General features: G+C 48.8%; 1 protein-coding gene and 1 non-coding gene across 8 annotated transcripts in view; one reads left to right on the top strand and one right to left on the bottom strand.

Annotated features, from left to right (window-relative positions):
• SMARCC2 (SWI/SNF related, matrix associated, actin dependent regulator of chromatin subfamily c member 2) overlaps positions 1 to 20,472 on the bottom strand; it is a 35,277-nt gene extending 14,805 nt beyond the window's left edge. For 6 of the 7 annotated variants that reach the window (XM_053555949.1, XM_053555953.1, XM_053555954.1 and 3 more), the window contains exons 1-15: positions 20,255 to 20,472; positions 18,157 to 18,276; positions 17,494 to 17,579; positions 16,482 to 16,563; positions 16,294 to 16,386; positions 15,530 to 15,599; positions 15,225 to 15,294; positions 9,309 to 9,384; positions 9,024 to 9,155; positions 8,592 to 8,707; positions 8,090 to 8,214; positions 2,290 to 2,349; positions 2,110 to 2,147; positions 1,720 to 1,850; positions 1,353 to 1,424 (exon numbers count right to left, since the gene is read on the bottom strand). In XM_053555949.1, the coding sequence (XP_053411924.1) occupies positions 1,353 to 1,424; positions 1,720 to 1,850; positions 2,110 to 2,147; positions 2,290 to 2,349; positions 8,090 to 8,214; positions 8,592 to 8,707; positions 9,024 to 9,155; positions 9,309 to 9,384; positions 15,225 to 15,294; positions 15,530 to 15,599; positions 16,294 to 16,386; positions 16,482 to 16,563; positions 17,494 to 17,579; positions 18,157 to 18,276; positions 20,255 to 20,365 (1,382 nt within the window). In that variant the 5' untranslated portion in view covers positions 20,366 to 20,472. The remainder of the gene's footprint in view (positions 1 to 1,352; positions 1,425 to 1,719; positions 1,851 to 2,109; positions 2,148 to 2,289; positions 2,350 to 8,089; positions 8,215 to 8,591; positions 8,708 to 9,023; positions 9,156 to 9,308; positions 9,385 to 15,224; positions 15,295 to 15,529; positions 15,600 to 16,293; positions 16,387 to 16,481; positions 16,564 to 17,493; positions 17,580 to 18,156; positions 18,277 to 20,254) is intronic. The other variant, XM_053555955.1, reaches the window with a different exon arrangement.
• Positions 20,473 to 21,263: 791 nt separating this feature from the next.
• TRNAS-CGA (transfer RNA serine (anticodon CGA)) lies at positions 21,264 to 21,345 on the top strand. Its single transcript has one exon. It is a non-coding gene; the product is annotated as a tRNA-Ser (tRNA).
• Positions 21,346 to 21,445: the final 100 nt, after the last annotated feature.

Raw genomic sequence — 21,445 nt, 5'->3', positions numbered from 1 at the left:
CACTTGCCTCAGCCTCTCAAAGTGCTAAGATTAAAGGAGGGAGGCCACCACTCCTGGACACCACGCCTACACTTCTCTCCCAGAGACACTTTAATTCACAGAATTGAGTCTTTTCTTAGTTTCTTCTCTTGTTTTTCTGTCAAAATCTTCTCTCAAGAATCCACCTGATAACATTCATCAATACTTTAATCCAAGCTATTATTTGTGCTAGGGATACTGCATTATAGACAGTATCAGTAATTATAAATTAAAAGGCTTTGCACTCGGGCAGTGCCTGTGGCTCAGTGAGCAGGGCGCCGGCCCCATATACCGAGGGCGGCGGGTTCAAACCCGGCCCCGGCCAAACTGCAACAAAAAAATAGCTGGGCGTTGTGGCGGGCGCCTGTAGTCCCAGCTACTCGGGAGGCTGAGGCGGGAGAATCGCCTAAGCCCAGGAGTTGGAGGTTGCTGTGAGCTGTGTGATGCCACAGCACTGTACCGAGGGCGATAAAGTGAAACTCTGTCTCTACAAAAAAAAAAAAAAAAAAAAGGCTTTGCACTCTGTTAAAAAAATGTGAGCCTTTGGAGTAGGTTTAGTATTACCCTTGGGCACAACCTAAAGAACCTGAAGAACATGGGTTGGGCCAGGTGCAGTGGCTCATGCCTATAATCCCAGCACTCTGAGAGGCTGAGGCAGGTGGATTGCCTCAGTTCACAGGTTGGAGACCAGCCTGAGCCAGAGTGACACCTCATCTCTAAAAATAGCCGGGTGTTGTGGCAGGCACCTGTAGTCCCAATTACATGGGAGGCTGAGGCAAGAAAATTGCTTGGGCCCCAGAGTTTGAAGTTGCTGTGAGCTATGATGCTACAGCACTCTACCGAGGCCAATTAAGTTGAGACTCCGTCTCAAAAAATAAAAGAACATGGGTCCAACGGCTGGGCTGGGGCTTCCTAAAGGCAGACACTAGGTCTTTTTTTTTTTTTAAGAGACAGAGTCTCACTTTATGGCCCTCGGTAGAGTGTCGAGGCATCACAGCGTTCACAGCAACCGCCAACTCCTGGGCATAAGCGATTCTCTTGCTTCAGCCTCCCAAGTAGCTGGGATTACAGGTACCCACCATAATGCCCGGCTATTTTTTTGTTGTTGTTGCAGTTTGGGGCCGGGTTTGAAGCCGCCACCCTCAGTATATGGGGCCGGCACCTTACCGACTGAGCCACGGCGCCGCCCCAGACACTATGTCTTTATAAGCCTAACACAGTGGTTGGCTCATGGAAGGAGCTCAAGAAATGTTTTGCTAAACTGAATGTTGTTGGATCAGGAAGGGTAAATGAGGACAAGAGGGAGAAAGAATCACAAGGTAAGATTTTCTTACATCTCTGGGGTCTTGGACTTGTTCTTGCCATTAAAAAACTCCGGGAGAGCCCTCCGCTCAATGGCATGAACGCTGCAAGAGAAGCCAGAATGGGTTAGGAAGGATGGGAGTCCCACAGGGAGGAAAGCCTAGAAGGTAGAGTGGGAAAACAGCAAGAAACCATAGGAAGAAACTGGAAGCTTGGGGAGAACTTCCCACCAGGGCTTTAAGACTCAAAAAGAGCCTGGGAGCTCTTCTGAAACTGAAGCATACCTTGGCCTATCTGACTAAGGAAGAAATAATTTATTTGGAGGAGGCAAGAGGTAACAGCCCCTTGACCCCTGTGGGCAAGGAAATAGCACTCAATGAGAAGCTGGAGCAACAATACCTATTATAGTCAAACCAGGCTGCATAGCTGGGAATGATGATGTGGTGGGTCTGCTCGGTCACGTTGTCCTCATGCAGGTCTGGATTCTTGGTCTGCTCCCCCTTGTTCCCTGTACTGTTCTCATCTTCATCCTATGAGTATGGAGGCTGCTGGACACTCACCATTTCCATTTCCCCCTAGAAACCCTCTGCTTCTCCCATACCCCAGGAATGTTGACACTAAAGGCAGGTGATGGGAATGAGCAGTCATGGGTCCTAGGACTCTGAAAGAGTCAGAGTTTTGAGCAACAGCTAGAATTACTCTAGGATAGGAAAAGTCTGGGGAGAAGGAACTTTATAATCACAAATCAGAATCACATAGAGAGGTAGGGCCTCTCTAAACTGGCTCCACCTTGCCAGTGGTCTCCATGCTCTCATCCTCCTGTTCATCTGAAAGAAAAGAATAGCAACATATAAGGCTGGAACCTCCTGAGGAGCAGGTGAAGCCCTACTGAAAAGCTAGGGGAAAGGTGGCAGCTGAGCCCTCCCCCGCCCGTGGCTGAGTGCCTTACCCAAGAGGCTCCCATCTTACCCAGGTCAGTCATGGTGCCGCCTTTGACTGGGGCTGACTCTGAGTCCTTCTTAGTGTTGACTGCCAGAAGAGAGTCATTTTATCAGACAGATTCTGCCTAATTCAAGCCCTCATCTCTTCACTCTTTTTGTTTTGTTTTTTTGAGATAAGATCTCATTCTGTTGCTTGGTCTATTATTACAATGGTGTCTTCATAGCTCACTGTAGCCTTGAACTCCTGGGCTTGAGCAACACTACTGTATGAGCTGAGACTACTGGTGCATGCCACCAGGCTGGCTAATTTTAAAATTTTTTAGAGAAAGGCTCTTACTATGTAGGCTCAGGCTGATCTCTAACTTCTGCCCTCAAGTGATCCTCCCACCTCAGACTCCCAAAGTGCCAGGAGTGCAGACCTTCTCCACTCTAATAGTTCTAGACATGCCAATTGCTCCAGAAATTTTCTCAAACTGATCAAATTACAGTAACTCTCTCCAGTCACCATCAATCATTCAAAGGCTTGAAACTCACTTACTACCTTACCCCCTTCTCCAATCAAAAATTCATTCATTTAACTTCCTTATGTGTATTTATAATCATTCTTGACTTTGATAGGCCCCTATCTCTATCTATGAGTCTGTAAGCTCTTTTTTATTGGCAGTTTCTGGCCGGGGCTGGGTTTTGAACCTGTAAGCTCTTTTTTTTTTTTTGTAGAGACAGAGTCTCACTGTACCGCCCTCAGTAGAGTGCCATGGCGTCACACGGCTCACAGCAACCTCTAACTCTTAGGCTTATGCGATTCTCTTGCCTCAGCCTCCCAAGCAGCTGGGACTACAGGCACCTGCCACAATGCCCCGCTATTTTTTTGTTGCAGTTTGGCCGGGGCTGGGTTTGAACCCGCCACCCTAGGCATATGGGGCCGGCGCCCTTCTCACTGAGCCACAGGTGCAGCCCTGTAAGCTCTTCTTAATGGACTCAGACTAGGTCTGAACAAATTGCTCTGTGATACCTGCAGTATCACTTTGTTGAGGAGCAGTTAGTTTTTTTTTTTTTTTTGTAGAGACAGAGTCTCACTGTACCGCCCTCGGGTAGAGTGCTGTGGCGTCACACGGCTCACAGCAACCTCTAACTCTTGGGCTTACGTGATTCTCTTGCCTCAGCCTTCCGAGCAGCTGGGACTACAGGCGCCCGCCACAACGCCCAGCTATTTTTTTTTGTTGTTGTTGCAGTTTGGCCGGGGCTGGGTTTGAACCCACCACCCTCGGCATATGGGGCCGGCGCCCTACTCACTGAGCCACAGGCGCTGCCCAGATTTTTTTTATTTTTTTGAGAAAAAGTTTCACTTTCTTGCCCCCACAGCATATAGCTCACAGCAACCTCAAACTCTCTGGCTCAAGCAATCCTCTTGCCTCAGCCTCCAAAGTAGCTGGTAATATAGATGCCTGCCACAATGCCACCTATTTTTTTAGAGATGGTGTCTCACTCTTGCTCAGGCTGGTTTTAAACTTGAGCTCAGGTGATTCACCTGCCTCCACCTCCTAATTTACAGGCATGAGCCACCACACTCGGGCAGTGGTTAGATCTTATACTTCTTTTTCTTTTTGAGACAGAATCTCATCTTGTCACCCTGGACAGAGTGCCGTTGCATCATAGCTCACAGCAACCTCAAACTCCTGGGCCCAAGTGATCCTCTGGCCTTTAGTGTCCTGAGTAGCTAGGACCAAAGGCACCTGCCACCACCCCTGGCTAGTTTTTCTATTTTAATAAGAGACACAGTCTAGGTTTTGCTCAGGCTGGTCTCGAACTCATGGGCTCAAACAATCCACCTGCCTTGGCCTCCCAAAATGTTAGAATTACAGGCATGAGCCACCACTCCCAGCCCAATCTTTTTTTTAAGAGACATAGTCTCACTTTGTCACCCTCGGTAGAGTGCCGTAGCATCACAGCTCACAGCAACCTCCAACTCTTGGGCTTAGGCGATTCTCTTGCCTCAGCCTCCCGAGTAGCTGGGACGGCAGGTGCCTGCCACAACACCTGGCTAATTTTTTTTTTTGTAGAGACAAGAGTCTCACTTTACTGCCCTCAGTAGAGTGCCGTGGCGTCACACGGTTCACAGCAACCTCCAGCTCTTGGGCTTACGTGATTCTCTTGCCTCAGCCTCTGGAGCAGCTGGGACTACAGGCGCCCGCCACAACGCCCAGCTATTTTTTTGTTGCAGTTTGGCTGGGGTTTTTGAACCCACCACCCTCGGTATATGGGGCTGGCGCCCTACTCACTGAGCCACAGGCGCCGCCCAACACCTGGCTAAGTTTTACTGCAGCTTGGCCGCAGCCGGGTTTGAACCTGCCACCCTTGGTATATGGGGCTGACGCCCTACTCATTGAGCCACAGCTGCCACCCCACCCAGCCCAATCTTACATTTTTTTTTTCTTTTGAGACAGAGTCTTAAGCTGTTGCCCTGGGTAGAGTGCCATGGTGTCACAGCTCACAGCAACCTCCAACTCTTAGGGCTCAAGCGATCCACTTGCCTCAGTTTTTCTATTTTTAGTAGAGACAGAGATCTTGCTCTTGCTCAGGCTGGTCTCAAACTCGTGAGGTCAAGTAATCCACCTACCTCAGCCTCCCATAGTGCTAGGATTACAGGTGTGAGCCACCTTGCCTGGCTCCAATCTTATACATTTTTTTCTTTAGAGATGGAGTCTCACTTTGTCACCCTCGGTAGAGTGCTGTGGCATCACAGCTCACAGCAACCTCCAGCTCTTGGGCTTAGGTGATTCTCTTGCCTCAACCTCTCAAGTAGCTGGAACTACAGGTGCCCCCCACATCGCCCAGCTATTTTTTTGTTGCAGTTTGGCCGGGGCTGGGTTTGAACCTGCCACCCTCAGTATATGACACCGGTGCCCTACTCACTGAGCCACAGGCGCTGCCCAATCTTATACATTTTTGAAAGCACAATACACTTTTCTCAACTGAATTCATACATGAAAGCTCAGGAGAAAACACAGAGAGAGAGAGCTGATTGATGAGGGTGTGGAAGCCAGCACTCCTCTCTCTCAGTGGTACTTATTTATTTTTATTTATTTATTTATTTATTATTATTTTTTTTTTTTTGGCCGGGGCAGCGTTTGAACCCGCCACCTCCGGCATATGGGACCGGCGCCCTACTCCGTGAGACACAGGCGCCGCCCATTTTTTTTTTTTTTTTTTGTAAAGACAGAGTCTCAATATACCGCCCTCGGGTAGAGTGCTGTGGCGTCACACGGCTCACAGCAACCTCTAACTCTTGGGCTTACGTGATTCTCTTGCCTCAGCCTCCCAAGCAGCTGGGACTACAGGCACCCACCACAACGCCCGGCTATTTTTTTTGTTGAAGTTTGGCCGGGGCTGGGTTTGAACCCTCCACCCTTGGCATATGGGGCCAGCGCCCTACTCACTGAGCCACAGGCGCCGCCCAGTGGTACTTATTTATTTATTTTTTTTGAGACAGAGTCTCACTTTGTTGCTCTCAGTAGAGTGTTGTGGCATCAGAGCTCACAGAAACCTCAAACTCTCAGGCTTAAGCAATTTTCTTGCCTCAGCCTCCCAAGTAGCTGGGACTACAGGCGCCTGCCACAACACCTGACTATTTTTTTTTTTTTGTAGAGACAGAGTCTCACTTTATGGCCCTTGGTAGAGTGCCATGGCATCACACAGCTCACAGCAACCTCCAGCTCCTGGGCTTAAGCGATTCTCTTGCCTCAGCCTCCCGAGTAGCTGGGACTACAGGTGCCCGCCACAGCACCCGGCTATTTTTTTCTGTTGCAGTTTGGCCGGGGCTGGGTTTGAACCCGCCACCCTCGGCATATGGGGCCGGCGCCCTACTCACTGAGCCACAGGCGCCGCCCAACACCTGACTATTTTTACAGACGGGGATCTTGCTCTTGCTCAGGCTGGTCTCAAATCTGTGAGCGTGGGCGGCGCCTGTGGCTCAGTGAGTAGGGCACTGGCCCCATATACCAAGGGTGGTGGGTTCAAACCCAGCCCCGGCCAAACTGCAACATAAAATAGCTGGGCGTTGTGGCGGGCGCCTGTAGTCCCAGCTACTTGGGAGGCTGAGGCAAGAGAATCACCTGAGCCTGAAGCTGGAGGTTGCTGTGAGCTGTCCGACGCCATAGCACTCTACTGAGGGCGATAAAGTGAGACTCTGTCTCTAAAAAAAATAAAATAAATAAAAAAAAAAATACTGGGCGACGCCTGTGGCTCAGTGAGTAGGGCGCCGGCCCCATATGCCGAGGGTGGCGGGTTCAAACGCAGCCCCGGCCAAACTGCAACAACAACAAAAAAAATAGCCGAGCATTGTGGCGGGTGCCTGTAGTCCCAGCTGCTCGGGAGGCTGAGGCAAGAGAATCGCGTAAGCCCAAGAGTTAGAGGTTGCTGTGAGCCGTGTGACGCCACGGCACTCTACCCGAGGGCGGTACAGTGAGACTCTGTCTCTACAAAAAAAAAAAAAAAAAAAAACATACTGCTTCAAACCTGTGAGCTCAGGCAATCTTCTCACCTTGGCCTCCCAGAGGTACTCTGGGTACTCTCAGCGGTACTCTTTTTTTTTTTTTTTCTTCTTTTTTTTTTTTTTTGGCCGGGGCTGGGTTTGAACCCACCACCTCCGGCATATGGAACCAGCGCCCTACTCCTTGAGCCACAGGCGCTGCCCCTATCTCAGCGGTACTCTTAATCTTACTCCAGAAATACACTCCTGGAATATTTGGGGCTAGTCTATGAAATACAGACCGTAAACCAGTATTATAGAGCATTGATCTCCAAAGTGGATTTCTCACATAGGATATAAAAGATGATCCACTGGAATATAGAAGGAAAATGTCATGACTTCTCTTTATGTCCTTTTTTTTTTTTTTTTTTTTTTTTGTAGAGACAGAGTCTCACTTTATTGCCCTCGGTAGAGTGCCGTGGCCTCACACAGCTCACAGCAACCTCCAACTCCTGGGCTTAAGCGATTCTCCTGCCTCAGCCTCCTGAGTAGCTGGGACCACAGGCGCCCGCCACAACACCCGGCTATTCCCTGGTTGCAGTTTGGCGGGGGCCGGGTCTGAACCCGCCACCCTTGGTATATGGGGCCGGCGCCTCACCGACTGAGCCACAGGCACCGCCACCCCCCTTTTTTTTTTTTTTTGAGACAGAGTCTCAAGCTGTTGCCTTGGATAGAGTGCCGTGTCGTCACAGCTCACAGCAATCTCAAACTCTTGGGCTGAACGATTGTCTTGCCTCAGGCTCCCAATAAGCTGGGACTACAGGCTCCCACCATAATGCCTGGCTATTTTTTTTGTTGCAGTTGTCACTGTTGTTTAGCTGGCTCAGGCCAAGGTTCGAACCCGCCAGCCTCAGTGTATGTGGCTGGTGCCTTACCCACTGAGCTATGGGCACCGCCACTCTTTGTGTCTGTTTTTATTTTCCCTACATATTTTCTTTTTTAAAAGATATGTTTGCATATGTTTTATAATGTTTCTAGAGCAGTAGTTTAACAGTACAGGTATATAATATATCATTTATGTTCCAATATATTTTACTGATGAAAGTGCATGATCAAACAGAACTTGAAGATGATTACTATCAGCCCATAACTCAAATATGGATATAAAGTTGGAGGATTTAAAAAAAAAAAGTTAGAGGATTTCCATGGTTATAAAAAATAATTTCAATAACCAGGTAAATTTAAGGGAAAGATCATCTGGACCTGGAGCTAGGCCTAGGAAATCAGCTCACAGAGGTTTGGCACAGTAGAGGCAGTACAGGGAGTAGGGGTGGTCTCAGGAGCTTGGCCTGGCCCGTACCTGTTTTGGGCAGTGTCACCTCTTCTACATTGGGGACTGGTGAGGGCTCATCCATGTCCTTTGTCAGGTCTTCCTGCTCTTCTTCTCTGTGGCCACGCTTGGATTTGGTGTAAGGTGTCGAGGGACTGGAAGAGAAAGAGAATGAAAGAGAACCCAGTCATCTAGGACAAAGTCTCCAGAAGCTGTAATTCAGGAAGAGAAGCAACTCCAAGGGTAGAGCTGAGCACAAACAGAAATGAGTAAACAGAATAATGGGAAGTGGCAAAGGCTTTTAATTTAATTACATGCTCTCTGAGTGTACAACTGGCTAGAACTGAGACTAACAGTTACTGAGAAGCTACAGAAGATCTCGTCGTCTTCTCTCCTGGGACACCTGCAGTATCATGGCTTACGCAGGTCTTGGCCAGGTGGTCATAGGATGGGATTTCTTTTCTTCAACGTGTATGTGTGTGTGTGGGGGGGGGGGGGGAATAAACATGGAGGCAAGTTAGGGCTGGCATACCCTTTCTTAGCATTTTTCTTCTTCGCTTCTGGGGTCGGTGAAGGAGAGGGTGAGCGCTTTCTCTTCTTATAGTTCCCTCCCTTCTTGTCCCTTCGATCTGAATCTGGGCTGTTTACCTACAGGTTGGAGATATGGGACAAATGTCAGCCTACAATGCCCAGTAAAGTCTTTTTTTTTGAGACAGAGCCTCAAGCTGTCCTCCTGGGTAGAATGCCACAGCACCACAGCTCACGGCAACCTTCAATTCTTGGGCTTAAGCGATTCTCTTGCCTCAGCCTCCCAAGTAGCTGGGACTACAGGCTCCCGCCACAATGCCTGGCTATTTTTTGTTGCTGTTTGGCCTGGGCTGGGTTTGAGCCTGCCACCCTCAGTATATGGGGCCGGCGCCCTACTCACTGAGCCACAGGTGCCACCCAAGAACAGGATTTCTACCTCATCTGTCAACGTCCTAGCTGAAATCTTCTTTCGGCGGGACACTGGGTTTTTGTCGTCATTTACTTCATAGTCTTCTTCATTCATCCATTCATTAAAGGTGTCAGTGTCTAGGATCCACTTTGCATGAACCTGAAGTACAAAGGCAGACTGTGCTGCAGGGAAGCTTGGAAGCCACAGCTCTGTCTGGGGCCCCTTAACAGAAAAGCCCAGGGGGCAGGAGCTTCTATTCCACTTCCAAAGAGTTGCATTCTTCCTAGGGCAGGATATATAAGAAAAGCTCACCTTCCTAGGTTTCTCAGGAGCTGGAGCATCTTCCACAGATGCTTCAATTTCACTGGCTTGGATCCATGTGTCATAACTGCCATGGAAAATTAAGCATGAAGGAGAATCAATGAGATGGAGCAGTGGAAAAGTTAAGTGCACATCTTTTATTTTTTCCATTTACAAAAAGTATTGGGTTGTTGGCTGGGTTTTTTTTTTTTTTTTTTATGAGACAGAGCCTCAAGCTGTCATCTAGGTAGAGTGCTGTGGCACCACAGCTCACAGCAACCTCCAATTCCTGGGCTTAAGCGATTCTCTTGCCTCAGCCTCCCAAGGAGCTGGGACCACAGGCGCCCACCACAATGCCCAGCTATTTTATTTTTTTTTGGTTGTAGTTGTCGTTGTTTGGCAGGCCTGGGCTGGATTCAGACCCACCAGCTCTGATGTATATGGCTGGCGCCTTAGCCATTTGAGCTACAGGCGCCGAGCCTGTTGGCTTATTTTTTGATATTATAATTCCCATTAATATCGGGATTCTTTTTTTGCAGTATTGGCCAGGGCCGGGCTTAAACTTACCACCCCCGGTATATGGGGCTGGCGCCCTACTCCTTGAGCCACAAGTGCCGCCCTCTTTTTTCTTTTTTATTTGAGACAGAGTCCCACTTTGTTATCCTCGGTAGAGTTCCGTGGCGTCACAGCTCACAGCAACATCATACTCTTGGGCTTAAGTGATTCTCTAGTCTCTGCCTCCCAAATAGCTGGGATTACAGGCACCTATCACAACGCACAGCTATTTAGGATTCTTTTCTTTCTTTTTTTTGGAGACAGAGCCTCAAGCTGTCGCCCTGGGTAGAGTGCGGTGGCCCACAGCAATTCTCCTGCCTCCACCTCCCAAGTAGCTGGGACTACAGGCACCCACCACAATGCCTGGCCATTTTTTGGTTGCAGCCGTCGTTGTTTGGTGGGCCAGGGCTGGATTCAAACTGGCCTGCTCAGGTGTATGTGGCTAGCATCTTAGCCGCTTGAGCCACAGGCACCAACCCTTTTTTTCTTTGAGACATAGTCTCACTTTATTGTCCTTGGTAGAGTGCTATTGCGTCACAGCTCATAGCAACCTCTAACTCCTGGGCTTAGGCAATTCTCCTGCCTCAGCCTCCTGAGTAGCTGGGACTATAGGCCCCCGACACAACATCCAGCTATTTTTTTTTTTTTTTTTTTGTAGAGATAGAGTTTCACTTTATTGCCCTTGGTAGAGTGCCATGGCGTCACACAGCTCACAGCAACCTCCAACTCCTGGGGTTAGGTGATTCTCCTGCCTCAGCCTCCCAAGTAGCTGGGACTACAGGCACCCGCCACAACGCCTGGCTATTTTTTTGTTGGAGTTTGGCCGGGGCTGGGTTTGAACCTGCCACCCTCGGTATATGGGGCCGGCGCCCTGCTCACTGAGCCACAGGCGCCGCCCCCAGCTATTTTTTTTTTTAAGATGTATATTAACTATGGCATTTGACATTTTATTTATTTATTTATTTATTTTTGCAGTTTTTGTCCGGGGCTGGGTTTGAACCCACCACCTCCAGCACACGAGGCCGGCACCCTACTCCTTTGAGCCACCGGCACCGCCCCATCCAGCTATTTTTTTTTCTTTTTTTTTTTTTATTGTTGGGGATTCATTGAGGGTACAATAAGCCAGGTTACACTGATTGCAATTGTTAGGTAAAGTCCCTATTGCAATCATGTCTTGCCCCCAAAAAGTGTGACACACACCAAGGCCCCACCCCACTCCCTCCGTCCCTCTTTCTGCTTCCACCCCCCATAACCTTAATTGTCATTAATTGTCCTCATATCAAAATTGAGTACATAGGATTCATGCTTTCTTTTCTTTTTTTTTTTTTTGTGGTTTTTGTCTGGGGCTGGGTTTGAACCCGCCACCTCCGGCATATGGGACCGGCACCCTACTCCTTGAGCCACAGGCGCATCCCCATCCAGCTATTTTTTTGTTGCAGTTTGGCTGGGGCCGGGTTTGAACCGCCACCCTTGGTATATGGGGCCAGCGCCCTACCCACTGAGCCACAGGCGCTGCCCAGGGATTCTTTTCTTTATAAAGCAATAAAAGCACATTACAAAACACTTCAAAAATAGACAACAAAAAGAATCATCCTGGCATGGCGCCTATAGCACAGTGGTTACGGTGCTGGCCACCAAGGGTAGCGGGTTCCAACCTGGCTGGGGCCAGCCAGCTAAACAACAATGACAACTGCAACAAAAAAATAGCCAGGCATTGTAGCAGGCACCTATAGTCCCAGTTACTTAGGAGGCTGAGGCAAGAGAATCACTTAAGCCCAAGAGTTTGAGGTTGCTATGAGCTGTGACACCACAGCACTCTACCAAGGGACTCTATCTCAAAACAAAATAAAAATAATTGGGTGGCACCTGTGGCTCAAAGGAGTAGGGCACCAGCCCCATATGCTGGAGGTGGTGGGTTCAAACCCAGCCCCAGCCAAAAACTGCCAAAAAAAAAAGAATCATCCTAATGTAACTAGTTGTTTAACTACTTCTGCCTCAATATGTGTTTTCCCCAGTAATTTTTTTCTGTATAATTTTGTTTTTACATAATTGTAATCCTACTAGATTTCTTTTTTTGGAGACAGTCTCACTCTGTTGCCATGGCTAGAGTGCAGTGGTGTCATCAAGCTCACAGCAACCTCAAACTCCTGAGCTTAAGCAATCTTCTTGCCTCTGCCGTGCAAATAGCTGGGACTACAGACATGCACCACTATAACTTGCTAATTTTTATTATTTAATTAAATTAATTAATTTATTTATGTGAGATAGAGTCTCACTTTTTTGCCCTCAGAAGAGTGCCGTGGTGGTGTAGCTCACAGTAGCCTCAAACTCTTCGGCTCAAGTGATCCTCTTGTTTTTGTCATTTTTAGTAGAGACGAGGGTCTCACTTTTGCTCAGGCTGGTCTCGAACTCCTGAGCTCAAGCGATCTGTCTGCCTCAGCCTCCCAGAGTACTAGGATTACAGGCGTGAGCCACTTTGCCTGGCCCAATTTTATATATATATATATATTTTTTTTTTTTGAGACAGTCTCTCACTATGTTGCCCTCAGTAGAGTGCCATGGTATCACAGCTCATAGCAACCTCAAACTCTTGGACTCTAGCGATTCTCTTGCCTCAGCCTCCCAAGTAGCTGGGATTACAGGCACCCGGCTATTTTTTGGTGGTAGTTGTCATTGTTGTTTGGCAGGCCCAGGCTGGACTGGAATTCGCCAGCTCCAGCGTATGTGGCTGGTGCCCTAGCTGCTAAGCTATAGGCGTGGAGCTGGCTTTATTTATTTATTTATTTATTTATTTATTATTTATTTATTTTGAGACAGCCTCAAGCTATCACCCTGGGCAGAGTGCCATGGCATCACAGCTCACATGAACCTCCCAATCCTGGGCTTAAGTGATTCTCTTGCCTCAGCCTCCCAAGTAGCTGGGACTACAGGCACCTGCCACAAACCCCAGCTATTTTTTGGTTGCAATTGTCATTGTTGTTCGGCAGTCCTGGAGTGGATTTGAACCCGCCAGCTCTGGTGTATGTGGCTGGCGCCTTACTCGCTTGAGCTATAGATGCCGAGCCCCAATTTTATTTTTATTTAAAAATTTTTTTGAGGCAGAATCTCACTTTGTTACCCTTGGAAGAGTATCATAGCATCATAGCTCATAGCAACCTCAAACTCCTGGACCCAAGCAATCCTTTTGCCTCAGCCTTCTGAATAACGGGGACCATAGGCACTATTTTTAGAGACTGGTCTCACTCTTTTGCTCAGACTGGTCTCGAATTCCTGAGCTCAAAGAATCTGACTTCTTCAGCCTCCCATAATGCTAGAGTTACAGGATTAAGCTACTGCACCCAACCTATTTTGTTATTTTTTTGAGACAGAGTCTCACTCTTTTGTCCCAGGTTAAAGTGACTTGATGGCACTTTAGGGCACAGCAACCTCAAACTCCTGGGTTCAAGCAATCTTCCTGGCTCAGCCTCCCAAGTAGCTAGGACTACAAGTGTCCATTCCAGTACCTGGCTAACTTTTCTATTTTTATTTAATTTTTTTGAGACAGTCTCACTTTGTTGCCCTTGGTAGAGTGCCATGGCATCATAGCTCAGAGTAACCTCAAACTCTTGGGTTTAAGTGATTCTTTTGCTTCAGCCTCAGGAGTAGCTGGGACTACAGACATCTGACACAATGCTCAGCTATTAATTTTTCTATTTTTAGTAAAGACAGGGCCTCACTCTTGCTCAAGTGATCCTCCTGCTTCAGTCTCTCAGAGTGCTAGAATTACAGGTGTGAGCCATTGTGCATAGCCTGCCTAGCTAATGTTTTAAAAAAAATTTTTTTGGGGCGGCGCCTGTGGCTCAGTGAGTAGGGCGCCGGCCCCATATGCCGAGGGTGGCGGGTTCAAACCCAGCCCCGGCCAAACTGCAACAAAAAAATAGCTGGGTGCTGTGGCGGGTGCCTGTAGTCCCAGCTGCTCGGGAGGCTGAGGCAAGAGAATCACTTAAGCCCAGGAGCTGGAGGTTGCTGTGAGCTGTGTGATGCCACGGCACTCTACCGAGGGCCATAAAGTGAGACTCTGTCTCTACAAAAAAAAAAAAAAAAAAAAAAAAATTTTTTTGGGCAGCGCCTGTGGCTCAAAGGAGTAGGGTGCCAGCCCCATATGCTGGAGGTGGCGGGTTCAAACCCAGCCCTGGCCAAAAACCATAAAAAAAAAAAATTTTTTTTTTTCTTTTTAGACAGAGAATCATTATGTTGCCCACGGTACAGTGCTGTGGCATCACAGCTCACAGCAACCTTAAACTCTTAGGCTTAAGCGATTCTGTTGCCTCAATCTCCTGAGTAGCTAGAACTACAGGTGCCTGCCACAACACCCGGCTATCTTTTGGTTGGGATTGTCATCATTGTTTAGCAGGCCTGGGCTGGGCACAAACCTGCCAGCCTTGTTGTATGTGGCTGGAGCCCTACTCACTGAACTACGGGTGCCGAGCCATGTTTAAATTTTTGTATAGATGGGGGTATCTTGCTATGTTACTCAGGCTGGTCTTAAACTCCTGGACTCAAATGATCCTCTCACTTTGGCCTTCCAAAATGCAAGGATTATAGTTGTGAGCCACCATGACTAGCACTAAATGTTATTTTATATATTACTTTTTGCAGTTAATACTCATCTATAAATTATCATTATTATTTCATAACACTTTAAAACCTGTGTAAGAGAGCGGTGCCTGTGGCTCAAAGGAGTAGGGCACCAGCCCCATATACCAGAGGTGGCAGGTTCAAACCAAGCCCTGGCCAAAAACTGCAAAAAAAAAAAAAAGCCACATAAGAGCCCACTAAATAGATATATAAATTTACTGAAACATCTGTCTACTGTTAGACATTTAAATTGTTTTTAATATTTATTTATCAAAAATTATACTGAGGTAACTATTTCATATGAAAGCCCTACTCCTTTTTTATTTAAGAGACAGAGTCTCACTTTATCACCCTCGGTAGAGTGCTGTAGCATCATAGCTCACAGCAACCTCCAACTTCTGGGTTTAGGTGATTCTCTTGCCTCAGCCTCCCAAGAAGCTGGGCCTACAGACACCTGCCACAACGCCAGGCTATTTTTTTGTTGCAGTTTGGCCGGGGCTGGGTTTGAACCCCCACCCTCCGCATATAGGGCCAGCACCCTACTCACCCATAGGCGCCGCCCTGGCCCCATTCCTTTTAGCGTAAGCCTTGTACAATAAGTCCAAATCTCATCCAAGATAGAGAATTCACTTAACAGGTGAAGGAAAACTAATTAACCTAAAAACCCCAGAAGACTGCCTGCTAGGCATTCCTGACGTTCTAGGGCTTCTGTGTCTGGCTCCTGAACTTGAACCTATCTCAGGAACATATCCTCACCTGTCAGGATAGTAGCCCCAGTGCAGAAGAACCTGCTTGTCTCTCTTCATGACTGGTCGTACCCATTCCTCTGGGGATAGAGACAGAGAAAGAAGGGAGAGAGATAAGCTAATGGGGGGCACAACAAATAACTCTTTACACAGACTTAATTTAGCACTGTCTTGTTGCAGCAGGAGACTTGGTAATAAGAACTTAAGATAGTAGGAAGATTCAAGGATGAAAGGAGTGGCCCAGGTGCTCCATGGAGATCTCTACCTCCTAGTCCAGGCCATCCACTGCAGTGGCCAGGAAAACCCAGGTCTCACCTTCTTCTAGGTTCCCTGGGACGGGATACACAACATGGGAGGCATTGGTCTTATCCTCAGTGACTGTTCCCTGGATGGCACAAGGAGAAGCAGGTAAATATGGTCCCCTCTGAATTACTCATGGGTGTAAATCAGTGATTCTCAATCTGTGGGTCATGACCCATAGGAACTGTATTAAAGGGCCGCGGCATAAGGAAGGTTGAGAACCACTGGTGTAAATAAACCAAAATAAGATTTAGCCACAGATCTGTCTTCTTAGTCATGTTTTTCTTGGAATGGTATTAAAGTTAGCTTGTATTCTCTAAGTATGTACCAGCTGAGCAGCAGAGGGAAACAGCTGGGATTGTGCTAATAATGGAGAAAAGTCGAAGAATTAAAGGTTGCCACAGATAATCCTTTGAACAGATAATCTACACATGGGAGATTTTAAGCTGGGTGTTATGTCCCTATCAGTGACATTTGCTTGTTATTACAAAGTTCCAATGAGTGAGGATTTCACTTATCTGAAATCAGGCAATCTCTAGCTCAGTGGAAGATGCTATTTTTTCCCCAGGCCAACACTATCTTCAGAAACAGTAATCTAAACTTGTTAGGACTCAGAAATGGGAGCAGTCAACAGGAAAGAGAAACTCAAGTCTCTCTGCAAGTAGACAGAGCCACATCTGGAGTAGAAAGCAAGGCAGTTCAGGGCTGCTTTCTTAGTGTGAAAACATCAGGAAAAGTGTCAGGGGGTTTCTGAAATCTCTCCTGACCAGCCCACTTACCTGATGTCTCTTGATAATGTCCTTTAATTTCCCTAGCAATTTAGGCTCAATTTCTGGGCACAGAAAAATGTTAGGTCGTGATAGGCAATTATTCTGTGGAGAGAAGAAACAGATGGGATGAGACTACAGGAAAAGGGTGTTTTGGATTCTCACTGAGGGAAAAAAGATGACAGAGAAGTTCCTATTACCTGCACCAAAGACTTTTCAATGGTCATGAACATTTCCACATTGCGGTCCATGCGTGATGGATTCTGGAAATCGTAACGCCGCCTTGTGAAGAGGCAATAATCTAGTGAGTGGTATAACTCAGGTCTGAGGATAAGGTGAGGGCATGTGACTTAACATGGGAAATTAGGAAGTAATCTCGCTCACAGTTGTTGCCAAAATTATCTGGGATCTGAGATTCACTGATCTCAACTCTATAAATCACTCTATGCTTGGTACAAAAAGACAAAAAGAAGTTTGAAATGCCAACCTACAAATCCCTTTTCCTCTTCAAAACACACACTGACACATACACACATATACACACTCTCTCTTTCACTTTTAGAGATGATTTTGGCTCTATCTCCCAGCATGTTTTTCTTTTTCTTTTTTTTGTAGAGACAGAGTTTCACTGTACCGCCCTCGGGTAGAGTGCCGTGGTGTCACACAGCTCACAGCAACCTCTAACTCTTGGGCTTATGCGATTCTCTTGCCTCAGCCTCCCGAGCAGCTGGGACTACAGGCATGCGCCACAACGCCCGGCTATTTTTCTGTTGCAGTTTGTCCGGGGCTGGGTCCGAACCCGCCACCCTCGGCATATGGGGCCGGCGCCCTACTCACTGAGCCACAGGTGCCGCCCTCCCAGCATGTTTTTCTTTTTCTTTTTTTTTTTTTTGTAGAGACAGAGTCTCACTTTATGGCCCTCGGTAGAGTGCCGTGGCCTCACACAGCTCACAGCAACCTCCAACTTCTGGGCTTAAGCAATTCTCTTGCCTCAGCCTCCCGAGTAGCTGGGACTACAGGCGCCCGCCACAACGCCCGGCTAACCAGCATGTTTTTCTAATCTAGGAAGTCAGGTCAGATGATCTAGCAAAATAAGAAATTCCTAAGAATTTCTACCTATGTTCTCCCACCCCAGAAAGACCCCAGGGGATTTCATAAAGGAGAGATTTCCTCTAAACTAAATATAAGAAACATAAATGGAAGGTATCTCACCATCCCTGGTCACTCTTGAATTTGTAGGCAGCTGCAAGTATTTGGCATAGGGAGCCTCCTGCTTTGAAATCTAGGAAACATTTGATCTGTAAAATCAAGACAGGGAAAAAGCATGTCAGAGTTCCTTTGTAAATTCTCTTATTACTTAATAACATTTTCACAAAATCCCACATTAAACGGAACTCCCTCTCAAAGCTAGAGTTCTTTAATCCTTGTGCTATTACATCAAGTGGCCCAGAAGAGGGAGAGAAACAAACCAATATTCAGAAAGCATCACCTTGGGCGAACACTTTACTTTAATCCCATCTAGACATGAAGGACCCAATGACTCATAAAGGTTGGCCAAATCACAGACCCATCAAGTGCCAGAGTCAGGATTTGAACACAAGCCTGTGCAAAACTAAATCTCATAGCTTTTTAACCATGCCATAAGAGACTTGGGGACGGAGCCTAGATGCTTGGAGACAAATGCTGCACAAAGTATTACTAAGACAAAAGGAATGGTAAATTGGAGACTACTGTCAACCCCTTAATGCTCTCACTAGGGATAGGGATGGTAGAAAATAACCCAAATCTCAAAAGTTATAACATTTGTAAATATTTTTTAAAATTTACAACTCCCTCTCCAGTTTGGAGAATTTATCCCTTTGCTTCTGCACTCACCGGCAGTTTAGTGAGCGGTGCATTGCTGACGTGTTTGCCAAAAACTTCTTCCTGAAATTGTAGCAACTGTACAACCAGGCTAGACAGGGACTTGTTGGTGGGTGGTTCAGCTTGTATATACTAGGGAAAGAGGGAAAGGAAAGAAAAACAGACTCCAGATAAATTGTCTACTATCTCCCATATTTCTTCCCCAGGGGTCTAGAAGTATCTAGGACAGAGAAAATAGTGCTTTTCTTCTCAACATATCTAGTTTCTATTAAAAAAAATGGTAAAAAGGAGGCCCTGGACACCCCTAATCAGGAAGTTGAAGTTCTGCAGCCACCAGCTCAGGTTGCCAGTGTGGGGTGCTAGGGTGAGGGACACTTCCTAATCTTCCTCAGCTACACTCTGAAATTGGAGTTGCAGGACCCTGTTATCTTGGTACCTGATCTCCAGCCAACAGCACTGAGGGTTATAAAATTCTGAAGGTTTATGGAGCTCATGACATGGAAGCAATCCTTTCAGAGCTCTAAGTGAAACAACAGCATATTTCTTGGGGAAACTGTGAAAAGCCATGATTCCCCGTGATGTAGCCTAACAAGAAAGGCACAAGGAAGTGAGGTAGGGCTAGCGGACTAGATATGCATTTTGCTTCTGAAATTGTCTTCACAGGACTTCCTAAATGGGAAGGACTACCTATTACCAGCCTGATGGAGAAGAGGGAGACAGTATCTATCTTTTTTGAGGAAATTATATTTGAAACAAGCAACCCTGGGCCTTCTAAAACATTTCCATATTTTGCTACCTAGCATCCTGCCTTCTGTTTTAATTTAAAACTGAGTCAGGCTTTCTCTTTACCTTTTGACCCCTGTTTCCTCCACCCTAATCACAGAGTAGAGAGTATCTCTCAGTGGGAGGTGGAAAGAGATCTGTGAAGGTAAAGGTAAATGACAAAGAGCTAAGAGCTGAACCAGGTCACAGGAGTCAATCCCCCCAGGGCCAGAGACTAAGCCCCTAGCCTGATCTTCCTTCAAAAGGTCAAAGGTAGAAGCCTGGGAACCAGAGCATCATGCTGGGGTAGACAAGCCACAGAAACAGCAGCTGTTTGTCAGGATTCTGACACCCAGAGACACCCTGAGACCAAAGCCAGGCTCACAACCAGCATCAGTGGGAGTCCTAAAACACCCAACTCACTTGTGACAGGCTGCAAAGCTGGGCAGGAAGAACTGGGGAGCTGAAAGAAAGCCAGAAGGAGAGCCCCTAACTGCGGGTGGTGAGAAGGGAGACCATCTCTAGAGAAAAACCAGGCCTAGGGACAAAGACACCAAGAAGAGGTTTGGTGGAAAAGACAGGTAAGAATTCTTAAACCCTTTGTTCACTCCCTTCTCACCTCCAGTTAAGGGGTAGCGGTGAGCAGCTAGAGACATAAAGCCCCCCCACCGGCCTTGGGACCCTAATCCCCCAGCACGCGAAGCTAGGTTGCAGGGTGACTTCATTGTGCAGCTGGGGAATGGTTTAAGAAGGGGCCGCTGCCCAGGAACTCTGCAGCCTGGTCCCTGAGAGGCTGTGTGGCCCCTTTGATGGAAGGTGGGAGATGAGCGCTGGAGACCGGTGACCCCAGGGTGGAGACCTTTTCCAGGCCCGCTCCGTGGTTGTTTATCCTCCAGCTTTCACCATTTCTCTCCCAACGTACACAAAGCACCAGGGAGGCCTCAGCCTCGTCGGTACCTGGCCCTGTGGGGAGCTCTGGCGGGCTGAGGCGGGCACGCCGGGGGTGCGGAAGGGGGAGCCCCTCGGCACTCAGTTTATCCCCGGCCCCCCGCCCTTCCCAGAAAAGCCGTAAAGGCGATGGCTCGGGGATGGTGGGCTACTGGCACCCGCGCCCGCCGGGCAGTGGAGAAAAACAAGGGGCAGAGGGCTCAGCAGTGGGGGCGGGGGCCAGAGGCCGAGGCCGGGGTGCGGAGCTGGCGCGGGGGGAGGGGCGCGGCGCGCAGGGGGCAGTTCGCGCGGCCGCGGGGGAGGGGCCGGGGGCGGCTGGAGGGTGGGCAGTAGCCCGGGGGCCGCCGGGCCGCCGTCCCTTTGTCCCGCCTCCGGTCCCCGCGCGGCCCTGACCGCGTACCTTCTTGTAGTTCTTGCCGAGCCAGAGCCTCACGTTGTCGAACTGGGTCACGGTGTCCGCGGCCTCGTAGTACTTCACATTGGGACCGCCGTCCTTCTTCCGCACCGCCATCTTCTCGGGCTCGGGCCCCGCCGCCGCCCGCCCCACTCAGCTCAGCTCCCGCCTCCTCCGCCTCCTTCTCCGCCCGCCTCCCGCCGCCGCCCGCCGCCGCGGCCGCCGCCTCTCGCCGCCTGGGCCGGCCCCGGTTGGCGCAGCGCCCCCTGCCGGCAGGCCTGGCGCGGCGGTGGAGCGCCTGGCGCGGGGCCGACTCCGGCGGCCTTCCTGGCGGCGGCGGCGGGAGCCTCGGGGGAGGTGACTCCTTCCCAGAGGGGGCGCTATTCTCCTGAGAGCCTCTTCGCCGGACGCCAAGCCCTTTCCCTCTTTTTGCCTCTCAGCCCGAGAGTGGGATTCCTCTCCATCCCATCCCAAGGGGACGCTGCCCCAGCCCATAGCTGGAGGTGGTGGTTCTCAATTTGCACATTTCTAACCTCAAGGAGCCCCTAATCCCAAGGAACCCCGAGCCCCTTTCCCCTAGAAGTTCTTTCCTTTCATCCGTTCCCGGGAGCTCCTCCTTTCAACTCGTCCCGAGTCTCCTCACCCCTTACGTCTTGTCCCGCCGTCCCACCCACCCCCACTTCTCAACCCGAGAAGTCCCCCAGCCGCTGTCCTGGGGCCCCAGTCCCTTCCCTCGACTGCTTCCTCCGCAGGTCTCGCCATCGCCTCCTAAATAGGTTTGTACTCCTTGAGATCCCCAACTCTTCCCTGAGCTGGAGATCCTCACCATCTCTGCTGGGGTCATTCAGACCACCTGACCCTTTTCCTTCGAATGGCGCAGAGGGGAGGTAAGGAGCGAGGGGTGGGAGTGCAAGGGTGTGTGTATCTAGACTGGTGCTCTGGTCTCTGCTATGCGACTGCTCCGGTCGCAATGCGGACCCCTTCTGTAAGCGCGCGGCAGAGCCCGGTTTTGGAAGTCACGGTGGCCGAGTGGTTAAGGCGTTGGACTCGAAATCCAATGGGGTTTCCCCGCACAGGTTCGAATCCTGTTCGTGACGGTTGTGTTTTATTTTTCTCCTTCCCATCATGGAAGTAAGAGAGCCCCAGTCCTCACACGTGTCTTTCTTGTACTTCCCTTTCTGTCTGGAAAAAGGAAGT

The sequence above is a fragment of the Nycticebus coucang genome, chromosome 12, assembly GCF_027406575.1.
Source record: "Nycticebus coucang isolate mNycCou1 chromosome 12, mNycCou1.pri, whole genome shotgun sequence".
Taxonomy (NCBI): Eukaryota; Metazoa; Chordata; class Mammalia; order Primates; family Lorisidae; genus Nycticebus; species Nycticebus coucang.
The sequence above is the reverse complement of the archived record's forward strand: the minus strand, read 5'-3'. Positions and strand labels throughout refer to the sequence as shown.